At 39.1% G+C, this 21005-nt stretch overlaps 1 protein-coding gene across 8 annotated transcripts in view; it reads left to right on the forward strand.

Annotated features, from left to right (window-relative positions):
- The window catches only part of LOC105489673 (kinesin family member 6), a 388549-nt gene that overhangs the window by 132107 nt on the left and 235437 nt on the right, over positions 1–21005 (forward strand). For all 8 annotated transcript variants that reach the window (XM_071097107.1, XM_071097102.1, XM_071097101.1 and 5 more), the window contains 3 exons: positions 3232–3375; positions 4642–4728; positions 11791–11894. In XM_071097107.1, coding sequence (XP_070953208.1) covers positions 3232–3375; positions 4642–4728; positions 11791–11894 — 335 coding nt within the window. The remainder of the gene's footprint in view (positions 1–3231; positions 3376–4641; positions 4729–11790; positions 11895–21005) is intronic.

Consider the following 21005-nt stretch of genomic DNA (forward strand, 5'->3'; position numbering starts at 1 on the left):
TTGGTGGAGCTATGTCTTAAGCAAAACATGACTTTCAAGCCAGACTAGGAAAAGTAATTTCATAGGAAGTCAAACTAGAATAAGGGCTGCCATGAGAGCTGAGGGAGACAGCTTTGTTTCTGCCATGTTACCAAGTGCTGAGCACTGTTTTTGGCAGTGTGGGTCGAGCTATGAAGAAGAGAGACAACATCTCTGGCCTTGCAGAGCAGAAAGCCTAGAGGGGAAGCAGATAACAAATAAGTACCTAGATATAATTTTAAATAGTGATAAGTAGTATAAGAAAAATAAGATAGATTAACAGGCTGAAGATAGGTATATTATTTTTGATAGGGTGTCCAGGGAAGGCCCTTGTGAGAAAACAAAATTTGAGCAAAGATGTGAATAATGAGAAGCAGAAAGAAAGCTGTATGGAAATCTGGGACAAGAGCATTCTAGGCAGAGGGAACAGCAATTTCAGAGGCTCTGATGTGGGGATAAGCTCAACATGCTGAATCAACAGTCAGAAGGCCAGCATAGACCCAGGGAACATGACAGGGCATGATGTCAGATAAGTCTACAGGGAGGGATCACACGGGAGCTGGGATATTATACTAAGTGTATTAGGGAGCAACTTGGCATAACTTAGATTGTGTGAAGATTTCTCTGGCTGCTGTATGGAGAACACATCATGGAAGGGCAAAAGTAGAAGCAGGGAGACTAATCCAAGGCCTGTGTGGTTGCCCAAGCAAGGGACCCCAGAGGCTTGAACTGGAGTGGTGGTGGTAAGAAGAGGTGGCAAGAAGTGGTGCAATTCCTGCAAGTTTTGTAAGTAAACCTAATAGAAGTTGCTAATGGATTGGATATTGGGGATGAGGGCAAATCAAGGATGGTTGCCTAAGCTTTTGGCCTGAGCAACTGGGTTGATGATGGGGCCTTAGTAATAATGGGTAAGATCTGAGAAAGAATCAGTCTTGGGGGCAGACAGGAAAGACAATCAAAAATAGAAATCCAAGTGGAGATGTAGAGTTTCCAAGATGATAGTAGCACAGGGAAGAGGTTGAGATTGATGGTATAAATTGGGAAGACATCAGGATATAGATGCATTTAAAAGCCAGGCAATGGCTGGGCACAATGGCTCACGCCTGTAATCCTAGCACTTTGGGAAGCTGAGGCGGGTGGATCCCTTGAGGCCAGGAGTTTGAGACCAGCCTGGCCAACATAGCAAAACCCCATCTCTACTAAAAATACAAAAAATTAGCTGGGTGTGGTGATGCACACCTGTAATCCCAGCTACTCCGGAGGCTGAGGCACGAGGATCACTTGAACCCCAGAGGCAAAGGCTACGGTGAGCCGAGATGGTGCCACCGCATTTCAGCACTCCAGCCTGCGCAACAGAGCAAGACTCTGTCTCAAATAAATAAATAAATAAATAAATAAATAAATAAAATATAATTAAAGCCAAGCAATTGGATGAGATTACATAGGGAGAGAGTGTAGATAAGACAGAAAAGAGGATCAAGAACTGAGCCCCAGGGCACTCCAAAGTTTGTAATTTGGGAATAAGAAAAAGAAATATTCATTAACTAGTTTTTGAGGAAAGATGAAAACCAGGAAAGTGTGATGTCCCAGTTACCAAGTGAATAAAGTGTTTCCCAAGGGAGGCACTGAGTACCAGTGTTGCATACTTACTCAGCTCAGAAGTCTTGTAAGATGGCAATCAGTGCTCTTGGTACAATGAAGGTTGCTGATGACCTTGGCAAGAGCCATCTTAGTTTAGGACTGTAGTGGGCATGCAGAATGGGAATTGTCCAGATGAAAGGGAAATTAATTCAGAAGAGAGAGGAGGTAATTGTAGGAGAAAAGTAGGAGGGAGCAGATGAGGCCAAGGATGGAGGGCTGGCCTTAGACAGGAGCAGGACAATAAGAAGGCGAAGGGCAGAATGTACAGGGGCTTTAACGATGGAGACATGAGATAGCCCTGGTCAGGGTTCTGAATCTATATCTGTCATATCTAGTAGAAGTGTGGCCATCAGCTCAAAGTGAAATTGAGAAGAGGAGAGGGTGAAGAAAGGTTTGAAGGAAAAGGAGAAAAGTGTGAAGGTCTCATTTCTGAGAGTTGAAAAGTGATTTTTGAGAGAGAGCGATCACAGGATTACTGAATTTACCAACACCTGTGGTCATGAATTTAGAGTGAGACTAGTGGTATAGTTACGTATTTTGCTCAAAACAGCCTTCAGAAAGCAATGCTCCCTTTTTGTTTTGTAAACCAAAAAAGTAGAGGAAGTTCTGGTGATGGAAATTACACACCTGGGAGGAGGCAGGACTAGAACAATGACAGGTGTTGGCGGAAGTATTTTCAGGAGCCAGGGCCTTGTGATGCCCTTGAAGACACATCCTGTGGGTGGCTGATTCCTGCTGCCTTGTAATGAACGTTCTAGCACTGGTTTTGTCTGCCCAGGATAACCCTGAGCCCCAAGTGCCTCCTTTCGAGACAACCCCAGCAGTCTTTGCTCCATTTGCCATCCATCCATCTAGTACCTTCCCATTAAGTACCTAAGGAACTCATGAAGTGTAAAGTGAGCAAGCCTGAGCTGAACCAAGGTAAACTACCCCTGTTGCTTACAATGGGAGCAAACCTATATTCAGCACTTGTTATGGGCTAGGTGCTATTCAAAGTAATTTGCACATTTTAACTCTTTTAATCATCTCAACTACCTGTGAGGTAGGTACTATTTTTATTCCTGTTTTACAGATGAGGAGACTGAGGCATGTTGAGTGACATGCCCTAGGAAAGCTAGGACTTGCACCTAGACAATCTTGCATGAGAATCTGGGACTTCAACCACCATCCTATACTGTTTCCCTTAGTTATTGTTTACTGGCATATGGCCCAATTTTGGTAGTATTAAAGTAATTAAAGTAATCAGGCATGTTTTGCTCTTGTGTTTTTATACAAATTTTCCAATCGCTATAAACAGAATAACAGTGTATCCAGTTCTATACAGGTTATTTCATTTGTCTAAAACTCATGGGGCTCACAATGCTACAGTTATGCTACATTTACTTTATTCAGTCTTCACCATCTTGTAGTGAATATTGTTGTTAAGATATTTATTCTGTACTCAAGCTTTGGACTTCACCCTGCATTTAGTTGTTATTTCCTTTTGCATTTTTATTGCTGTTGAAGCTCCGTTGTTTGTCAGGTGTGCGTGTTCTGCTAAATTAATCCCATTACCTTTCTACTTTACCACAGGTTATCATTGCCCTTTCAGAAAAGCATCGTTCACACATTCCTTATAGAAACTCCATGATGACCAGTGTCCTACGAGACAGTTTGGGAGGGAACTGCATGACAACTATGATTGCAACACTCTCCTTGGAGAAGAGGAATCTCGATGTATGTTGGCTCTTCTTTCTGGAGATCTTAATCTAGGTTTTTACTGCTAGCTGGTGAGACAGAGTTGAGGATCTTGGGTGGGTTTCTACCTTTTCAGCTGGGTTGAGTTATGCCTTCAGAGGGCAGTGCCCTACAGAGTTCACAGCTGTGGGCTATTTGTCATTGTTATAATAACCCCATTTGAGAATTGACTTCACATAGCACAGGATAGTTTGAAGAAGCCTCATACACAGATTTTGGAAGGCCTACTGATGGGTTGGCTATGTCACCCAAGGAAATGGGAAAGCTGACCCATCCGCTTCTCTTGCTTGATTTTGCCCCGATGACTAAGAGCTGGATACCTTGGAGATATCTCTGAGATGTGTCCCTAGAAATGTTGCTGAGTGAAGCAACTGCGATGCTTTGGCAGGAGCCAGCTACTGAATGGCTCTTCTGGGTTGCTTTAGAGCCAGCTGATGTTTCATGTTTGGGATCCAGACACTCCCCAGAGGAGGAAACAAAGCCAAGACTTTGATTGTAAGATGCCTTGACCAGCCTCTCTTTTTGACCTGTTATGAATCTTTATTTTGTGATCTTTCATGTGTGTGGATTATGGCTCTTGCTATGATTATGATTCATATATGTGGTTCTGGTCTAAGTGATCAACAACTGAAAACACATACTCTACCAGCTGCCATTTAGGACCTTGTGATCTCTCACTTTTTGGCATTGGTAATTTTATTAAGCCAAAATAAAATTTAGTTAAAAAATAATGTTCTAGAGCAGGAGTCCCTGACCCCCAAGCTGTGGACCAGTACGAGGTCTGTGGCCTATTAGAAGCTGAGCCGGGCACCAGGAGGTGAGTGGTGGTGGAGCCAGCAATACTGCCTAGGCTCCACCTCCTGTCAGATCAGTGGTGCCATTAGATTCTCATAGGAGTGTGAACCCAATTGTGAACTGCACATGCAAGGGATCTAGGTTGTGTGCTCCTTATAAGAATCTAATGCCTGGTGATCTGAGTTGGAACAGTTTCATCCTGAAACCACACCACCTGCGCCCTCTGTCCGTGAAAAAATTTCTACCACAAAACCAGTCCCTTGTGCCAAAAGTTGGGGACTGCTGTTCTAGAGCAAAGCTTCCTAATTTAGGGGCATAGTTCCTCGTTGTGAGTTTTATACACATCACTTTTTAGGTATGTATCTTTTTTCTGTGAATAAAAATTAAGCTTTCTCTAGAGAGAGATCTCTGTATGCCATAATATTTTAAGAAGTTACTTTGCTTTCTTAGGAGTCTATATCTACCTGCAGATTTGCACAGCGAGTGGCACTCATAAAGAATGAAGCTGTTCTTAATGAAGAAATTGATCCCAGATTGGTAAGCACCTTTTAACTATATTAAAAAATATATTGAAGTATGTCAAAGATTAGCTAAAACTTGTAGGTGCACTTACTCTGTACTGGGAATGTTCTAAGTAGTGGAAACATATTAACTCATTTAATCCTCTAAATAACCTATAAGTAGATGCTATCTGTATCTCCACCTTAAAGATGACAAAACCAAGATAAAAAGATGTTTGATAACTTGCTCAGAGTCATAGTGCTAATAAGTAGCAGAGTCGGCCTTCACACCCAGGCAGTCTAACTCAAGAGCCACTGCTCTTCCTACTTGCAGCTTCCCATTGCTTCCCGTCAAAGACGTGCAGAGAATCCTAAGGACTCATACAACAGAATCACACGTGATTACATTTATATGAATAACTTAACCTTTGAAAATACATCAGTTTAACTATCGAGAGACAATAATAGTACATCTTTGTGTGTGTGTGTGTGTGTGTGTGTGTGTGTGTGTGTGTGTAGAGACAGAGTCTCACTCTGTAGCCCAGGCTGGAGTGCTGGAGTGCAGTGGCATGATCTCGGCTCACTGCAACCTCCAACTCTTAAGTTGGAGCAATTCTCCTGCCTCAGCCTCCCGAGTAGCTGGGATTACAGGCACAAGCCACCACACCTGGCTAATTTCTTTTGTATTTTAGTAGAGACAGGGTTTCACCACGTTGCCCAGGCTGGTCTCGAACTCCTGAGCTCAGGCAGTCCACCTGCCTTGGCCTCCCAAAGTGCTAGGATTACAGGCGTGAGCCACCATCCCAGGCCAATAATAGTCCATCTTATATAAAAGCTCATAAAGAAAGAAAAGTCCTAATAGCCATTCAGTAGAACCGTATTTTACATACTCATTCTGTCCCTTGTTCTAGTGTTTTAAAAAATTCATTATTGGCTTGATCCGTCAAACTTCTAGTTTTATAACAGTAAATCCTGCTTTATCAAAAAACTATTTTTAAGCAAAAAAAATTTACATGGTAATAATTTAGCTTATCATAAATGCAGATATTTTCTATTCTCTATTTTGTTAGTTTTCTGTAAATGAAATGCAACACTGAATCAATGTATGCCAACACTGAAAATGTTAAAATAAAATATCTCAATTATATCAAATTCCATAATTAAGATTATACTATTTTTCAAATCGCTCAGCTTTTCTTATTTCTCTGGAAAATAAGCTGGTATGGGCTTAGTAATCTGCATTGTAAAAAAAATGTGAAATCTTTTTTTTTTTTTTGAGACGGAGTCTCGCTCTGTCGCCAAGGCTGGAGTGTAGTATCGTGCTCTTGGCTCACTGCAAGCTCCGCCTCCCAGGTTCACGCCATTCTCCTGCCTCAGCCTCCCGAGTAGCTGGGACTACAGGTGCCTGCCACCACGCCCGGTTAATTTTTTGTATTTTTAGTGAGATGGGGTTTCACCATGTTAGCCAGGATAGTCTCAATCTCCTGACCTCGTGATCCGCCCACCTCGGCCTCCCAAAGTGCTGGGATTACAGGCGTCAGCCACCACGCCTGACCAAAAAATGTGAAATCTTACCAGCAGTGCTTCATTTATAAATTTCTAAAATCAAAAAAAAAAAAGATCAAATTAATTGTTACCCATATTAATTACTACTTCCCCTTGATTGTCCTTTCTCCTCTTTCTCCCCATGGAACGACAGAGGGGAAGGAGGACAAAGGAATAAGGAGTGTATCTGCTTTGTTCTGCTTGCCTCAGAAAGCACCAAGCTCCTCTGATGGAGTTCTCTTCTGGAGAAACCAATGGGTGAGGCAGCATCGATTTCAGCATAGGCCCTGGTCAGGTATCAGCATCACACAGTGTTCCTGCTGGGGAAAGGAGACAGAATGCAAAGGCATGATTCAGGCGGAACTGAACTCCTAGGTGGATTTTGTTGCTGTCCCTACCCTTCTACCCTTCCAGTAGTCCTATAGCATTACAATGCCGAATGAGAAAGAGAGTTAACAAAGTGACTAGCCCAAGGCAAAAACTAGTTCAGAATTTACGGAAAATAAACATATTAGACATTGGAGGGTTTTATTGGTTTGTTTTTTGTTTTTTTTGTTTTGTTTTGTTTTGTTTTTTTGCATTTGGCTAGAGGCTTTTCTTTGAAGGAATGTGAAGAATTTGAAAAAAAGGTAAACATTATTATGTGTTTGATATAGGTCTGTGAGAGATATGAAGAAAAGAGAAATGAGGAATCAAAAGCTAATAGCTGATAATTGATTGAACAAATGTTGAGGTCTTCCTGGTGCAGACTAATCTGGTAATTGACAAGTGCTATTTCCTGGTCTCTTTTATAATTGCTTCTAAAAACTGACATTACTGTCAGTCATTTTATGTACAGAGATTGTCTGAGGCACAAGTGACAGTTGAGAATTTGTCCTACAAACCACTCAAGACCAAACTTGGGTGGCATTTCCTATATCTTACTTTCAAAATTTAATGGCAAATGTGAAGCCAGCCGATAAGGATTTGCCCTGCTTTCTTTAAAAGTTTTGGTACCTCAGGCCGGGCGCAGTGGCTCACGCCTGTAATCCCAGCACTTTGGGAGGCTGAAGCAGGTGGATCACCTGAGGTCAGGAGTTTGAAACCAGCTGGATCAACATGGAGAAACCCCGTCTCTACTAAAAATACAAAAAATTAGCCTGGCGTGGTGGTGCATGCCTGTAATCCCAGCTACTCGGGAGGCTGAGGCAGGAGAATTGCTTGAACCCAGGAGGTAGAGGTTACAGTGAGCCAAGATTGCGCCATTGTGCTCCAGCCTGGGCAATAAGAGCGAAATTCCATCTCAAAAATAACCAAACCAAACCAAACAAAGCAAAAAAAGGATTGGTACCTCAGAGAGACAAGGTGGTAAAAGAACTATGAGCAAGGCCAGAGCCTGTGGTGACTGGGCATGAGCTCAAATCTCCTAAGGATGTCTCTAATGCCAGGGTTCCTTCAGCAATTGGATGGGAGGCATAACTGTAGTAATCTCAAAACCAAAAACACTTGGCTTAGTTTTGAGATTTTTATTCAATAAGACAGGAGAATAATTTGTTATTAGATTTGACTTAAATGCCTTAGTAAAAATAGAAAATATGACATCAATATTAGTTTAATAGAGAAGGGTGCCAATGTAGTTACTGTCTAAGGATTTTCATTCTGTGTAGATTGATGATCCTAAGAATATTTTTTAAAAAGAAGCAAACAAAACCCACATGAGCCTGTACATTTCAGTAAAATTCTAGGAGCACGACATGTTCAAAATACTCAATATCATGTTCTTTGGGACTTCTGGTCCTGTTGATATGGTCCAAATAATCTGAAACTCACCTATATACCCAAGCATCTTTGAAATACATATGTAAGGTTGAAAGGAAGTAAGGGAATTTTCCAGAGCCCAGAAACTAAGCTGAGGCTGCAGTTGTCCTGGAGTGGAGATGTAAAGGAGGTTGTAGCAAAGGAATAGAGATCAAAGCCCTGGGATGTTGCAAGATGGGTGCTGAACCTGACATCCTCTCTTTTCCCCAACACAAAACCAGTGAAAGGGAGAATTAGAAAAACAAAACAAAACAAAACAAAAACAATCTATCCACTAGCATATGGAGATGTCAGGTAAGCTTGTCCACTTTAGACTGGTCTATAGGTAGAACAAAAAGTAGTTTCTCTGAAAACTACTCTGAAAAATGTGAAACCCTAGCTCTGCCTCACGTAGGTTTGAAGTTCAAATTTACATAACCCCTGTAGTCTGACAATCCCCAAGCAAAAGAAGTTAGAAAATGAGTAAAGCGGGCCGGGTGCAGTGGCTCATGCCTGTAATCCCAGCCCTTTGGAAGGCCAAGTGGGTGGATCATCTGAGGTCAGGTGCATGGCCAACATGGTGACACCTTGTCTCTACTAAAAATACAGAAATTAGCTGGGTGTGGTGGTGGGCGCTAGTAATTCCAGTTACTCAGGAGGCTGAGGCAGGAAAATCGCTTGAACCTGGGATGCGGAGGTTGCAGTGAGCTGAGATGGTGCCATTGTACTCCAACCTGGGTGACAAGACAAGAGCAAAACTCTGTGTTAAAAAAAAAAAAAAGTAAAGCTACTAAGAGAGAGAAAGGAAGGAAGGACAGACCAGATCCTATGGTGTTTTTCTTTCAAGTTTTGAGTAATACCAAATATTCCAGAAAGGATAAAAGCTGGATCAAGCCTGCTAATTTTTGTTTTAGGAATTTTGCATTATGATAGGAAGATTATTAATATGACACAGTATCATGAACTAGTTGGGTTTATTTTGGGAATTCAAGGTAATCTGCCACTAGAAAATATATCAATGTATAGTGTAAGAAAAAAATGAGAAAAGTTAAAAGCAAATTTAAGATAATGGTAATGGGGAATTCATTTGGGGAAGACTATATAGGGGTGAGGTCTTCAGACAGGTCTGTAATGTTCTATTTCTTAAGTACAGGGTACATGGATGTTCACTTAAGCTAAGTAGTGGGTACAAGGTATTCTTTTATATTGCTTTATATGCCTGAGATTGTTTATACTAAAATACTAATCACATGAATTAATATGATTCATCACATTCAGAGTTTAAAGACAGAAATTATATTATTTCATCCCTAGTTGCAGAAAAAGTGTTTGAGCACATTAAACATTCAACCATACTTTGAAAACATCATTTTAAAGGTGAAATGTTAGAAGAAATAAGACAAGAATGTCTTAAGAATTGAACTTGGAAGTCCTAGCTAGGAAAATGAGACAATAACAAGAAATAAAATGTATAAGAATTAGAAAAGAAGAAAAGCATCTGTCATTACTTGCAAACAATTTTATTGCTTACATAGAACATCCAAGACTATTTAATTATAATAGAATGCTCGAAGTTTCAGAAAATTATTTGGTACGTAATCCATACATAAAAATGAGTTGCCTTCCTATATGCCAGAAGCCAACAGTTAGAATATATAATTTTACAAAAATTATATTTACAGTATCAACAAAAACTTTTAAATTCCTGATAGAAAATATAATTAAAGACATGTAAGGTATTTATAAAGAAAATTATAAATCCTTATTGAAAGGAATCAGGGGAAAGCTATACCATGTTTATGGATGGGATAATTTAATATCATTAATTTGATGTCTGACCAAATTAACCTTTTAATTGAATGTAATAATTCCAGTTAAAATTTGAGGAGAACCTTTGGTAGAATTTGACAAGTTGGATCTAAAATTTACGTGGAAGAGCAAATGGCCAAGAATTGCCAAGTCTATTTTGGATAAGAACAGGATGAAAGGGGCTTATCTAGATGCCAACTTTCTTAAGATTTAGTAATTAAATCAGTGTGGTATTGCCATATATAGTAAAATAAACAAATGTGTTTAACCAATAACCCAGAAATAGACACATTTATATGTATAAACATATTATATAATATAATTATAATAGCAAATCTTGTATGGTTAGCCATTTAAAATAAATTAAAATTTGATCCCTATTTCATACCTTATACAAAATAAAATCCACCTAAATGTGAAAATTGAACCTTTAACACTTTTAAAAGATCATATAAGAATATATTCCTACAATTTGGGATAAGATAGATTTTCTTTCAAATGACACAAAAGTACAACCCATAAAGGAAGAAGGTGCTAATTAGATTATATTGAAATTCAGAACTTTCATTTAACAAAAAGAACACTGCAAAGTGAAAAACATGACATAGATTGAGAGAAAGCAGGTGCACTGCATAAAACTAACAAAGGATTCACATCCAGAATATAGAAAGAAGCTAGCAAATCAATAAGGAAAGGAAAAGCAAGTAAATGGAAACACGGACAAGAATGGGAATAAATAATTTTGAGCAAGGAAGAATCCAAACTGCCAATATAGATATGCAAAATGATCAACTTCACAAATAATCACAAAAATGCAAATTAGAACCAAAATGAGATATCATTTTATACCTACCAGATTGGCAAAACGAAAGTACCTGTCAATATTACATACTGACAAAAATGTGGGCACAGGAACTTACATCTGTAGTTGATAGGAATGTAAATTTGTACTACTCTGAAGCGCAATTTAACAATATATAGTAAAGGCAAGATACACATACTCTCCAGTCAGGAAATCCTACTTCTAAAGTGCACACTATAGAGAAACTCTTGCATACGTGCTCAAAGAGATTCATAATGTTCATAGCAACACTGTTCGTAATAGCAAAAGTAAAAATCCTAAATGTTCATCAACAGGAGACAAATAGATTCTGATATATTCCTTTACTGAAATACTATATATCCATGAAAATTAATGAACTAGAGCCACATGAAGCAATATTAATAAGCTTAAAAACACAATGTGAAGGACAAGAACAAGTCGCAATTACATGCAGTAATGTAACATTTACATAAAGTTTAGGGCATGCAAAATGATACAATACATTATTTATGAGTACATGCATACATATGGAGTAAATGTATGAAAACACACAGAGAAATCAGATCTCTTAAATGCAGTACAGTGATCACCCCAGGAAGGATGGAAGGGGGATACCAGTAGGGAGTTCCAGTTACATCAGTAATGTTTTATTTGTTTTAAAAAAATTATAGAGGCCAGGCAAGGTGGCTCATGCCTGTAAACCCAGCACTTTGGGAGGCCAAGGTGGGCAGATCATGAGGTCAGGAGATCGAGACCATCCTGGCTAACATGGTGAAACCCTGTCTCTACTAAAAAAATACAAAAAATTAGCCTGGCATGGTGGCACACACCTGTAGTCCCAGCTACTTGGCTGAGGCAGGAGAATAGCTTGAAACTGGGAGGTGGAGGTTGCAGTGAGCCAAGATTGTACCACTGCACTCTAGCCTGGGTGATAGAGTGAGACTCTGTCTCAAAAAAAAAAAAAAAAAAAAAAAAGTCTAGAACTATTTTGACAAAACGTTAAGATTTAACAAAGCTGGCTTTTTATACCATTACCCATTTTCGTGTCCATAAAATCGTTCATAATTGTAAGAGCTGTATGTTCTCTGTCACCAAGTTAACCTTATTGAGAAGTTGACATTTGCTCTGCCTCTTTACCATTTGTAGATGATTAAACGCCTACAAAAGGAAATCCAGGAACTGAAGGATGAACTGGCCATGGTCACTGGGGAGCAGAGGACAGAGGCACTCACAGAAGCAGAGCTCCTTCAGTAAGCCTGCAGCCTTTTTTTTTTTTTTCTTTTTCTTTAACAGTGAAAGTTTGTGTTAACTTCTTTGTTGGCCCTAATGTTATGAATTCACCTCAAAGCATGAAGGTCTCCTGGGACAGTCTGAAATTGCATTTAGGCGCCAGTTAAGAGTGGCGGCTTTCCATGAAAAGCTGGATAAGGCTGGCACTGTTCTTGCCGCCTCAGCTTTGAGGAAGTAAAGAACAGAGCAAAGAGAGGATGGGAATATCCTTCTCATGCCAGCTAAAGAAAAGGAATTGTATAATAGTCATGCAATTTTAAAACACACACACCAAACACTCTTGAGCTGTGGGTCTCAGATCTGAAAGGAATTCAAGAGACATCCTTTGTATTAAACAGCATCTTACTACAAGCACCAATTTATCCCATGCCAAAGTAAGCTCTCTCCTTTAATAAATGGATGGCCCATATATTATAGCTCAAACACTCTAACTGGGAATGAAAGCAGGTATTCAGGGCTTTATACAACTGCGGCATCTTTCAGAGCCTTTAGATTTGCAGCCATATGGCATATCAGTGGTACAATGTGGCTCTCATTCTCTCTCTGATCACAGTGGGCTTTCTTGTTTCTGTGCTGCTTATTAAGCATGTATTGGGTAGTAAGAATGGGCCAGACTTTGAAGGCCATGTCATTCTCTATTTCCAAATGAGAAATAGAGCTACATAGGACTTTTCTAAAGATATACTATAATTTCAGCTAACACTCCCTTAATGAAGAAAATTGTAAATAAGAAAGAGAATAAAAGTAATTGTCTTTAAACTATTTCATAGCTGCCCCTGATGTAGGTCTAAAGCTTGAGAAGCCTCAGCAAGGTTTCTGTTATAGTCAAAGCTTTCACTCCTGTGGGATAGTGTTTCCTAATTCCAGAACACTGTATTTAATAATATGATAGGCCCCTAAGGCTTTTCTTGCAAGACTGCTTTGTGACATATTTGCAATTAAGGGGAAGCATATTGCCAAAAATTCAAGTTAAAAAAAAGTTTTATGTCGTTTCTTCAAACAACTTGGGATATCGTAGATATTGAGAACACTAACCTCAGACTATCTTCACTATGGTGCTCCTTTCCCCTCAAAGAAGGGAATTACCAATTATTGTCTTTGAAAAGGTCTCTTCAGAATTTTGATCTACAAGTCAGGATCCAGTCAAGAAAACAGAACCACTCTAGGCCTTTTAACAAAAGGAATTTAATATAGGAAATTGATTGCCAGGGGACAGTTTTGCTGAGAAACTAAACAGGAAATGAAGCAACACCCCAGAGATCAGTAACAGCAGGAGCCTCTATGCCCCTAGGATTGCAGGGACAATAGGAGAAGGTGATGATACCAGAACCTACGAGCAGGAGCTGACAGGCAGAAACTAGACCATACTGGGTGCTGTCTGACAGCAGCTGCAGCCATTGAAGAGCCACAGGTGCTAGTTGAGACACCATCCAAAGGGACATCCTTGGCTTCTCTCACATCCCCCTTTCAGTCTTCCACCAGTGCTTCCTGTTGGCTGAAGTTACCCAGAAGCCAGTTGCTAAAAAAGTCGAGGCATGTAGTTTCTTGTGATGCAGAGTCAAATAGGGGAAGGGGGAAACTGAGTCTAAAAGCAACATATTCAATCAGTACCAATGTTCACACCTATAATCTCAGCACTTTGGGAGGCCGAGGTGGATGGATCACCTGAGGTCAGGAGTTCGAGGCCAACCTGATCAACATGGAGAAACCCCGTCTCTACTAAAAATACACAATTAGCTGGGCGTGGTGGCACATGCCTGTAATCCAAGCTACTCAGGAGGCTGAAGCAGGAGAATCACTTGACCCAGGAGGCAGAGGTTACAGTGACCCAAGATCGCGCCATTGCACTCCAGCCTAGAGTGAAACTCCATCTCAAAAAAAGAAAAGAAAATCAGTACCAGTGTTTCTGCGAATTCCTGTGTATCCTGTATGTTTTTCAGGAGGCTTACTTTAAGGGTAAGATTTTGAATGTGGTGGTTTCAGTATGTCAGACTGAGTGTGCTGCAGGTTCCCTCTATTGTACCAAATCTAGAGAATTATAGCACTGGGATAAACACATGGATCTCTCGTCATACCTAAAAACAGGAAGCAGACTTCTTGATGGTCTAGAGATCTCAAGGAATTCCTGAGGGACTGAGAGGTGGGACTTGAGATGGGCAAGAGAAAAGGATAGACGAAGGCATGGGGGCAGCATAATAATGGCTTCACATCTGGAAGTGTGGAGCCCTGGAGCAAGAGAGGACTATGAATAGCCAATGAGCATTTGGTAGAGCTGTTGTAGTGGGGGCAGTTTGTCCTGTGAACCCCTGAGCACTCCTCTTCTGCAGTGTTGAGGATGGAGAGACAGGGAAGGGCCCTAGGTAGCTGACAGAGCCCAGAGAAACTCTGAAGACCAGTTGCTGTCTTCAGCTCTATTTATCCATACCCTATTCTCACGAAAAATAAGAAGAAACGGTCGGGCGCGGTGGCTCATGCCTGTAATCCCAGCACTTTGGGAGGCCGAGGCAGGCGGATCACGAGGTCAGCAGATCCAGACCATGCTGGCTAACATGGTGAAACCCCGTCTCTACTAAAAATACAAAAAAATTAGCCAGGCCTGGTGATGGGCATCTGTAGTCCCAGATACTCAGGAGGCTGAAACAGGAGAATGGTGTCAACTCGGGAGGCGGAGCTTGTAGTGAGCCCAGATCGCACCACTGCACTCCAGCCTGGGCGACAGAGCGAGACTCCGTCTCAAAAAAAAAAAAAAAAAGAAAAAGAAAAATAAGAAGCAGCTCCAGCACCAGCAGCTGCTTCAGCCCCTCATCCCACACCGGCTGCCCAAGCTGAGATACCTGAGAGTCCAGGAAAGATGAGCCCGTGGTTCAGGAGTGGCTGGAATTAGAAATATGAGACCAAAAGTCTGAGAAGGGTAAGAACAAGAAGATTGTGTAATCCGTAGGGCCTTAGAACTAAACATTACCCAAGGTGATTAATATCTTTAGAGAAATAGAATATGGTATTACATCTATGAAACAAGAACAAGAGTTGACTTTTATGAAGCAAAATCAAGGGGAAATCTTGGAAATGAAAAAAAAAAAAAAAAAAAAAAAGCTGTTGTTGCTAAGAACTTAACAGATGGCTCAATAACAGGATACAAAAGCCGAGGGGCAAATTGGTGAGCTAGGACGATCAGGGCTAAGGATTTCTTCCAGAATATGAGATAAAAGGATAAAGGGATAGGTTAAAAGAAAAGTGTCATAGAGATTAGCTCTATATTTACCAATATCTGATGAATAGGTGTTGGTGAGAAGAAAATAGAGATGATGCAGAGGAGCCAACAGTTAAGAAATAATATCTCAGAATTTCCTGGAACTAAAAAAAAAGACATGCAACTTCAGAATGAAAAGCTACCAAGTGCTAAGCTATATAGTCCTATTGTAGAAAATTTTTACAGCCACAAAATACAGAAAAGAATCACGAAAGTTACCAGAGAGGAAAAAAAAATTCTCTAAATCAAGAATCCGATTTAGAGCAGACTCCTCATCAACAATTCTGAAAACAAGAACATCTAGTGCTAAGGAAACAAACAAAAAGTACTTTAAATGTATTTTTCTGAATCTAGCCAAATTTGTATTCAAATGTGAAGATGAAAAAAAGCATTTTGTAGACATGCAAACTTTCAGACTGAAAGAATACCACCCCAGATCCTTTCTCAAGGAATGACCACAGATTATAATTTAACAAAAGAAAAATGCAATAAAGCATATGTAATAAGAATGAGCAAATTTTGTTACATCTTCTTTATGATTCTTAAATTGTATAATATTTATATTATATCTTTTACTAACTTGCCATTTATTCCATAACTGAATTTTTCTGTTTAGAAGGTATAACAGTCAAATAACAATCACATTTTTCTTTCACAGGAGTTTGGGGGATAGAATGAAAACTAAAATTGTGACAACAGATTGAAATACTGAAGGACTTTTAGATCCTGGATTGATTTCTGTTGATCTGTAGATAAGAAATATACAAATGTCAACCTCAACAGATTCTATAGACAGTCTGCAGGGTTGCCGGTAGTTTTTTGTGCAATTGGTTTGTTCGTTCGTTAATTTAACACTCATTATCTAGTATTCACAAAACTCTGTTAGGCCCTGAGTAGGGCACAGATATGAGCAAAACCTAGATCCTGCTCTCAAGAAACTCATAATTTAGTGGTGATGACAGACATAAGCACAAGTAATGATGTGATATATAAACATTATGAGAAGATAGAAACAAAATACAATGAGAATGCAGAGATAGCAATAATTACTTTTGAGCTCAGGAATCATGTAAAACTAGTTCATGTGCTACTAAAAAAACTTCAGCATTTCCCAATGAAATGACTTGTCTGCTGTCAAGAGAAGTGTGCTATGTATCATTGTGTCTTATTAGTGATTTCTGAGTAGCCATTAGGGAGAACAAATGTTGCAAGCGAAAATCGCCCTGCCAAAGCAAACCATACGGTTTCACAAAAGTAGTAAATTTGGCACTTGTTCACGACTGACAGTGCGGATTATTCAGACAAAGTGTTTTGTTCTTATTGTTTATGTTAAATTGTTATCATTATGTTTTTCCATAATTACTTAGATTGAACATTAGTTCAACCTACATTTCAACAGACTTAAGAGTCTTTTATCATCTTAAAATGAAAGACATAAATTAAAATTTACCCCTAAAGTGCCGCTGCTGTTTAACACCATTAGTCTGTACTGCTCTGTGTTCTAGAGCCCCTGGATATTTATTCAGGAATGTGAATCAGCTTCAGTCCTCTCATTGCACCCAAACTCTCCAGGAGGCTGGCAGGAGGGGGATGATGGTGCTGGAGAGAGTATGTATGCCAGAACTTGTCAGGACACAGTGGCAGAATTGCTCTCACCCTCTTCTACTTCTTTGTCCTGCAGATTCCTGCAGGATTATGTTGATTGGCATGACATAAGGATATTACCATCAGACATTCTCTGAAGAATATCAGAAAACAGATACTTAGTAGATATGACGTTTTATCTAGTATGAATTGAGCAGTTTGGAGATGTCTGTTAATGACTAGCCCTAACAAATTTTTTGAGCCATTTCCCAACATTTCTATGCTTAATGTAAATATTTGTTGCATGGACTTGGATGCTTTAATTTAAGAGGATTTCAGATGTCAGCCTCCAGTTATTATGATATTTTTAGTTTACATCGTTTTGCGGGGGAAGGGGGGTGACTGGGTATATTTGAAGAGAGACAGCTGGATAAAGGCTGTATAGCCGAGTTAATGTATACAGAACTTATTCGGTGAAGATTTGATTTTGATCGAGTCTCTAAACACATACACAATTGTTTCTTTGTTAAAACAATAAACCTGTAGATCTTTAGCTAGGCTTGGAAGCATTGTATCCTGACCCAAATCTAAGCGAGTAAAATATTTTCTGTTAGCAACATTTTACTTCCAAGATGAAATTGAATTGGACTTCATTAACTCTTGTCCCAAAGTGTCTGGATACCTCCAAACATCTGGATCCTTTTCTGACAGAAAAAGAGGTCTTCATGCAGTTAATCCTTCAAACTGAATTTATTGAGCACCTACTAGACACTAATCATTTTAATAGGTGCTTTGGTGGAGGGTTAGAGGTATAGGATACAAAAAAATAATTCCAAGGAGTTACAGTTTTATTGAGGAAAACTTACACATATATACACACAAATACATACACATATATATGTATATATAAAACACAGAATGAAGGAATATATTAATGGAGAGAATAAATGGACACTGATAATTTTAACTTTAATTCTAGTTTTAATTCTACCCATATTAGTTTTTTAATGACTCTGCAGACTTAAAGTTTCTTATGTGTAAAGTGAGAGCGTTAAACCAAAGGAGATCTATGCACTCTTTTCAGTTCTGTGTTTAAAAAATTTAATAGCAGTTTATTACATATAGTTAATACATTATTTACTCACTATCTGTAATAATAAAAAGCGAAATAATTCTGTAGGAATTCAGAAATGAGGGAAGTCACTGATGACTTCACCCATGGAGTAAGCTGAAAAATTTCCAAAGGATAAGAGGAAGAAGGCACCCTTCTAACAAAGGTTCTGAAAGGGAATGTGAGAGGGTGGGCAAGGTGGGGTAAGGAGTGTAGAGAATAGCAGGAGACCAAGATAGGAACTTGCATATAGCAAACACTAATTGATGAGAATCTGATTTGAAACTGGCCTGACAGGAGCCTGAGGTTCTCATGGAGGAATTGAAGAATAGGACTAGACAGATGAATGGTGACCTCATGATGGGTTATGAATACCATATGCAGAGGAGCTGGTATCTTCTTTAATGGTATCAAGGAAACAAATTGTGGTCTGAGAGTATGAAATCCATTCATTCATTTAATAAACGTTTATTTTGCTCTCTTCTTGTGCTAGGCACTGTTTTAGGTGCGGGAAATATAGGAATAAACAAAATAATGTTCTTGTCCTCATTGAGCTTACATTCTTGTGGAGAGAGAGACAGTACACAAGATAACTAAAATATAGGGCATTTCAGATTGCAGAAGCTGAAAAGGGAAAAATAAAACAGGAGTTGCAACTTTAGTAGGGTGACTGTGAAAGAATTTATGTGATGAAGTCTTTTTTAAGATTACTGCTCTTGTAGAATTGGACAGAATTTACTGGAGTGAGAAATCAGAAAAACATTATAATCAGTTTCGAGTGACGATGCAGGAAGAGACTTGAGTGGTGACAATAAGGACAGAGAAGAGAAAAGTCTGAGAGATCTTGTTAATGAAGAATCAATAGAAGTGATGGTTTCACATATCAAAGGGGTAAATAAGGGAAAATAGCGACATCTTATGCCTGTAAAACAGGTTATCAAGAGGTGGAAAAAATGGGAAAGGAAAGATAATAAAGGCTTAATTTTTTGTGTGATGAAGAAATACACAGATTGAATTCTGGAACTTCAGAGGAAGGTTAAAAGTGATGATTTAAATTTTGAGGTGACTAGTACTTAGTTGGTATAATACTGAGGTCAAGACCAAGAGCCAGTTTGGAAATTCTTCTGATTTAACATGAGGTATGTAATAATTAGTGTATTAGTCTGTTTTCATACTGCTAGAAAGAACTGCTGAGATTGGGTAATTTATAAAGGAAAGAAGTTTAATTGACTCACAGTTTAGCATGGCTTGGAAGGCCTTAGGAAACTTACAATCATGGCGGAAGGCAAAGGAGAAGTAGGTACCTTCTACTTGCGGTGGCAGGATGGAATGAGTGCCCAGCAAAAGTGGAAAAGCCCCTTATACAACCATCAGATCTCGTGAGAACTTACTCATTATCAAGAGAACAGCATTGGGGTAAACACCCCCATGATTCAATTACCTCCCACCAGGTCCCTCTCATGACACATTGGGATTATGGGAACTATAATTCAAGATGAGATTTGGGTGGGAACACAGCCAAACTCTATCAATTAGTATCCATAGGATCATAATCGTCCTACATGCAAGCTTACTATAGGTGGATTGCCAACTGAATTCATCCTTTTACTTAGCCACATCAATCACCACGTCTCCTCCCCGGTGCATTTTTACATAAAATTAGATATTCCATTCATTGGATATTTAACAACGAAGAGAAAAGGAGCTCTACCTGACAGCTGGCTCTGAACTCAACATGCCCCAAACTGAATTCCTCTCCATTTTTCCCCAGACCTGGTCTCTACCACTGTATCTTCTATCAGTCAATGTCTCTCCAAGCTGTACTGTTGCCCAAGTCAGAAAGTTAGAAGTCTCCTGTGGTTCTGTCCTTTTTCTCATATTCCAAATCCAATCTGTTTGGGGCATTTCTTTTAAAAAGTAATTATAACATTAAATAATTTAAGACTAAATATAGTTTAAAACCAAATGCATAGTGTTATAAAACCCACATAGAATTTGTTTCAAAAGAACATATTTGTACTAATAAAAGCTTCATTGATGTCCAAGCTTTCTATTTAAGTGCAAATAAATATGCCTAAAGGAAGAGTCTTAAACGCTCATTTATCAAACAAATTTATACCTGTATTCATTTTTTCCAGTGGATAAATACTGATTGAGTACTAACAGGACGATGTTGGACACTGTGTTAGGAGCTGGGAGGCTCAGAGACAAATTAAATAATCCTGCAGGAGGGTGGTATGCCACAGAGAGGGTGAGATATCCAGACACACATGCTCATTGCTGATGCCCACCTGCTGTGATAGACAGCTGGTAGAGATGGAGGAGGAGGAGTGTTCTGTGAAGGGCAGGAAACAGAGAGAAAAGACTTCATATAGGAAGTGACATACAAAACACCCATCAATGCTCTCATCCTTTGAAAGTTAGCATTTAAACGTGACTCTAGGAGAAGCCATCTCTACCATACTCAAGTTGCAATTCAAATTTTTTATTGGCTAATCTAATAAAAGTTTAATTTGATTTAGTTCCTCAATATGTTTGAAGTTGAACAAATTTCAACTACAGGTATAGTGGCTCTCTTGAGCCTAAAATTTGATAACTTATTCCAAAAAACATAAGACAGAATACTTTTTTAAGACCATCTCATATAATTTGAGATATACCATCCCAATGACTATATGTCTTGCAATGTGATCCTCAGGCTATTTTTAAAATGAAAAGAAACAAACAAATAAAATAAATAAATATTCTGCAGTATTTGAGTTAATATAGTCCTAGTGAAAATTAGATACCAAACCAGTCTTTTAGGGACAGTCTCTTGTCAATACTTAATTTTGGACCAATAGTGCTTTATCCTTTTTATATTCAGTTTATTGTTACTGGCCTCCAAAGTGGTTTTAGTTATAAACCCACTATTAAAAACATTTCAAAATCATGACTCATCCTCCACAAGTTATATGGCATGATAAGCCCTCTAGATTGCAGTCTGCAAGAATCTTCACTGTAAAGGTAGGAGGAGTGGATTTCAGGAAACTATGTACCTCAAGGATGAGAAGTAGACCTAGAGATAGAGAGTGGAGAGAGAGAGAGAAGGAGAGAGAGAGAGAAAGGCCTACAAAAGAGTCTGAA

The sequence above is a fragment of the Macaca nemestrina genome, chromosome 5, assembly GCF_043159975.1.
Source record: "Macaca nemestrina isolate mMacNem1 chromosome 5, mMacNem.hap1, whole genome shotgun sequence".
Classification (NCBI taxonomy): Eukaryota; Metazoa; Chordata; class Mammalia; order Primates; family Cercopithecidae; genus Macaca; species Macaca nemestrina.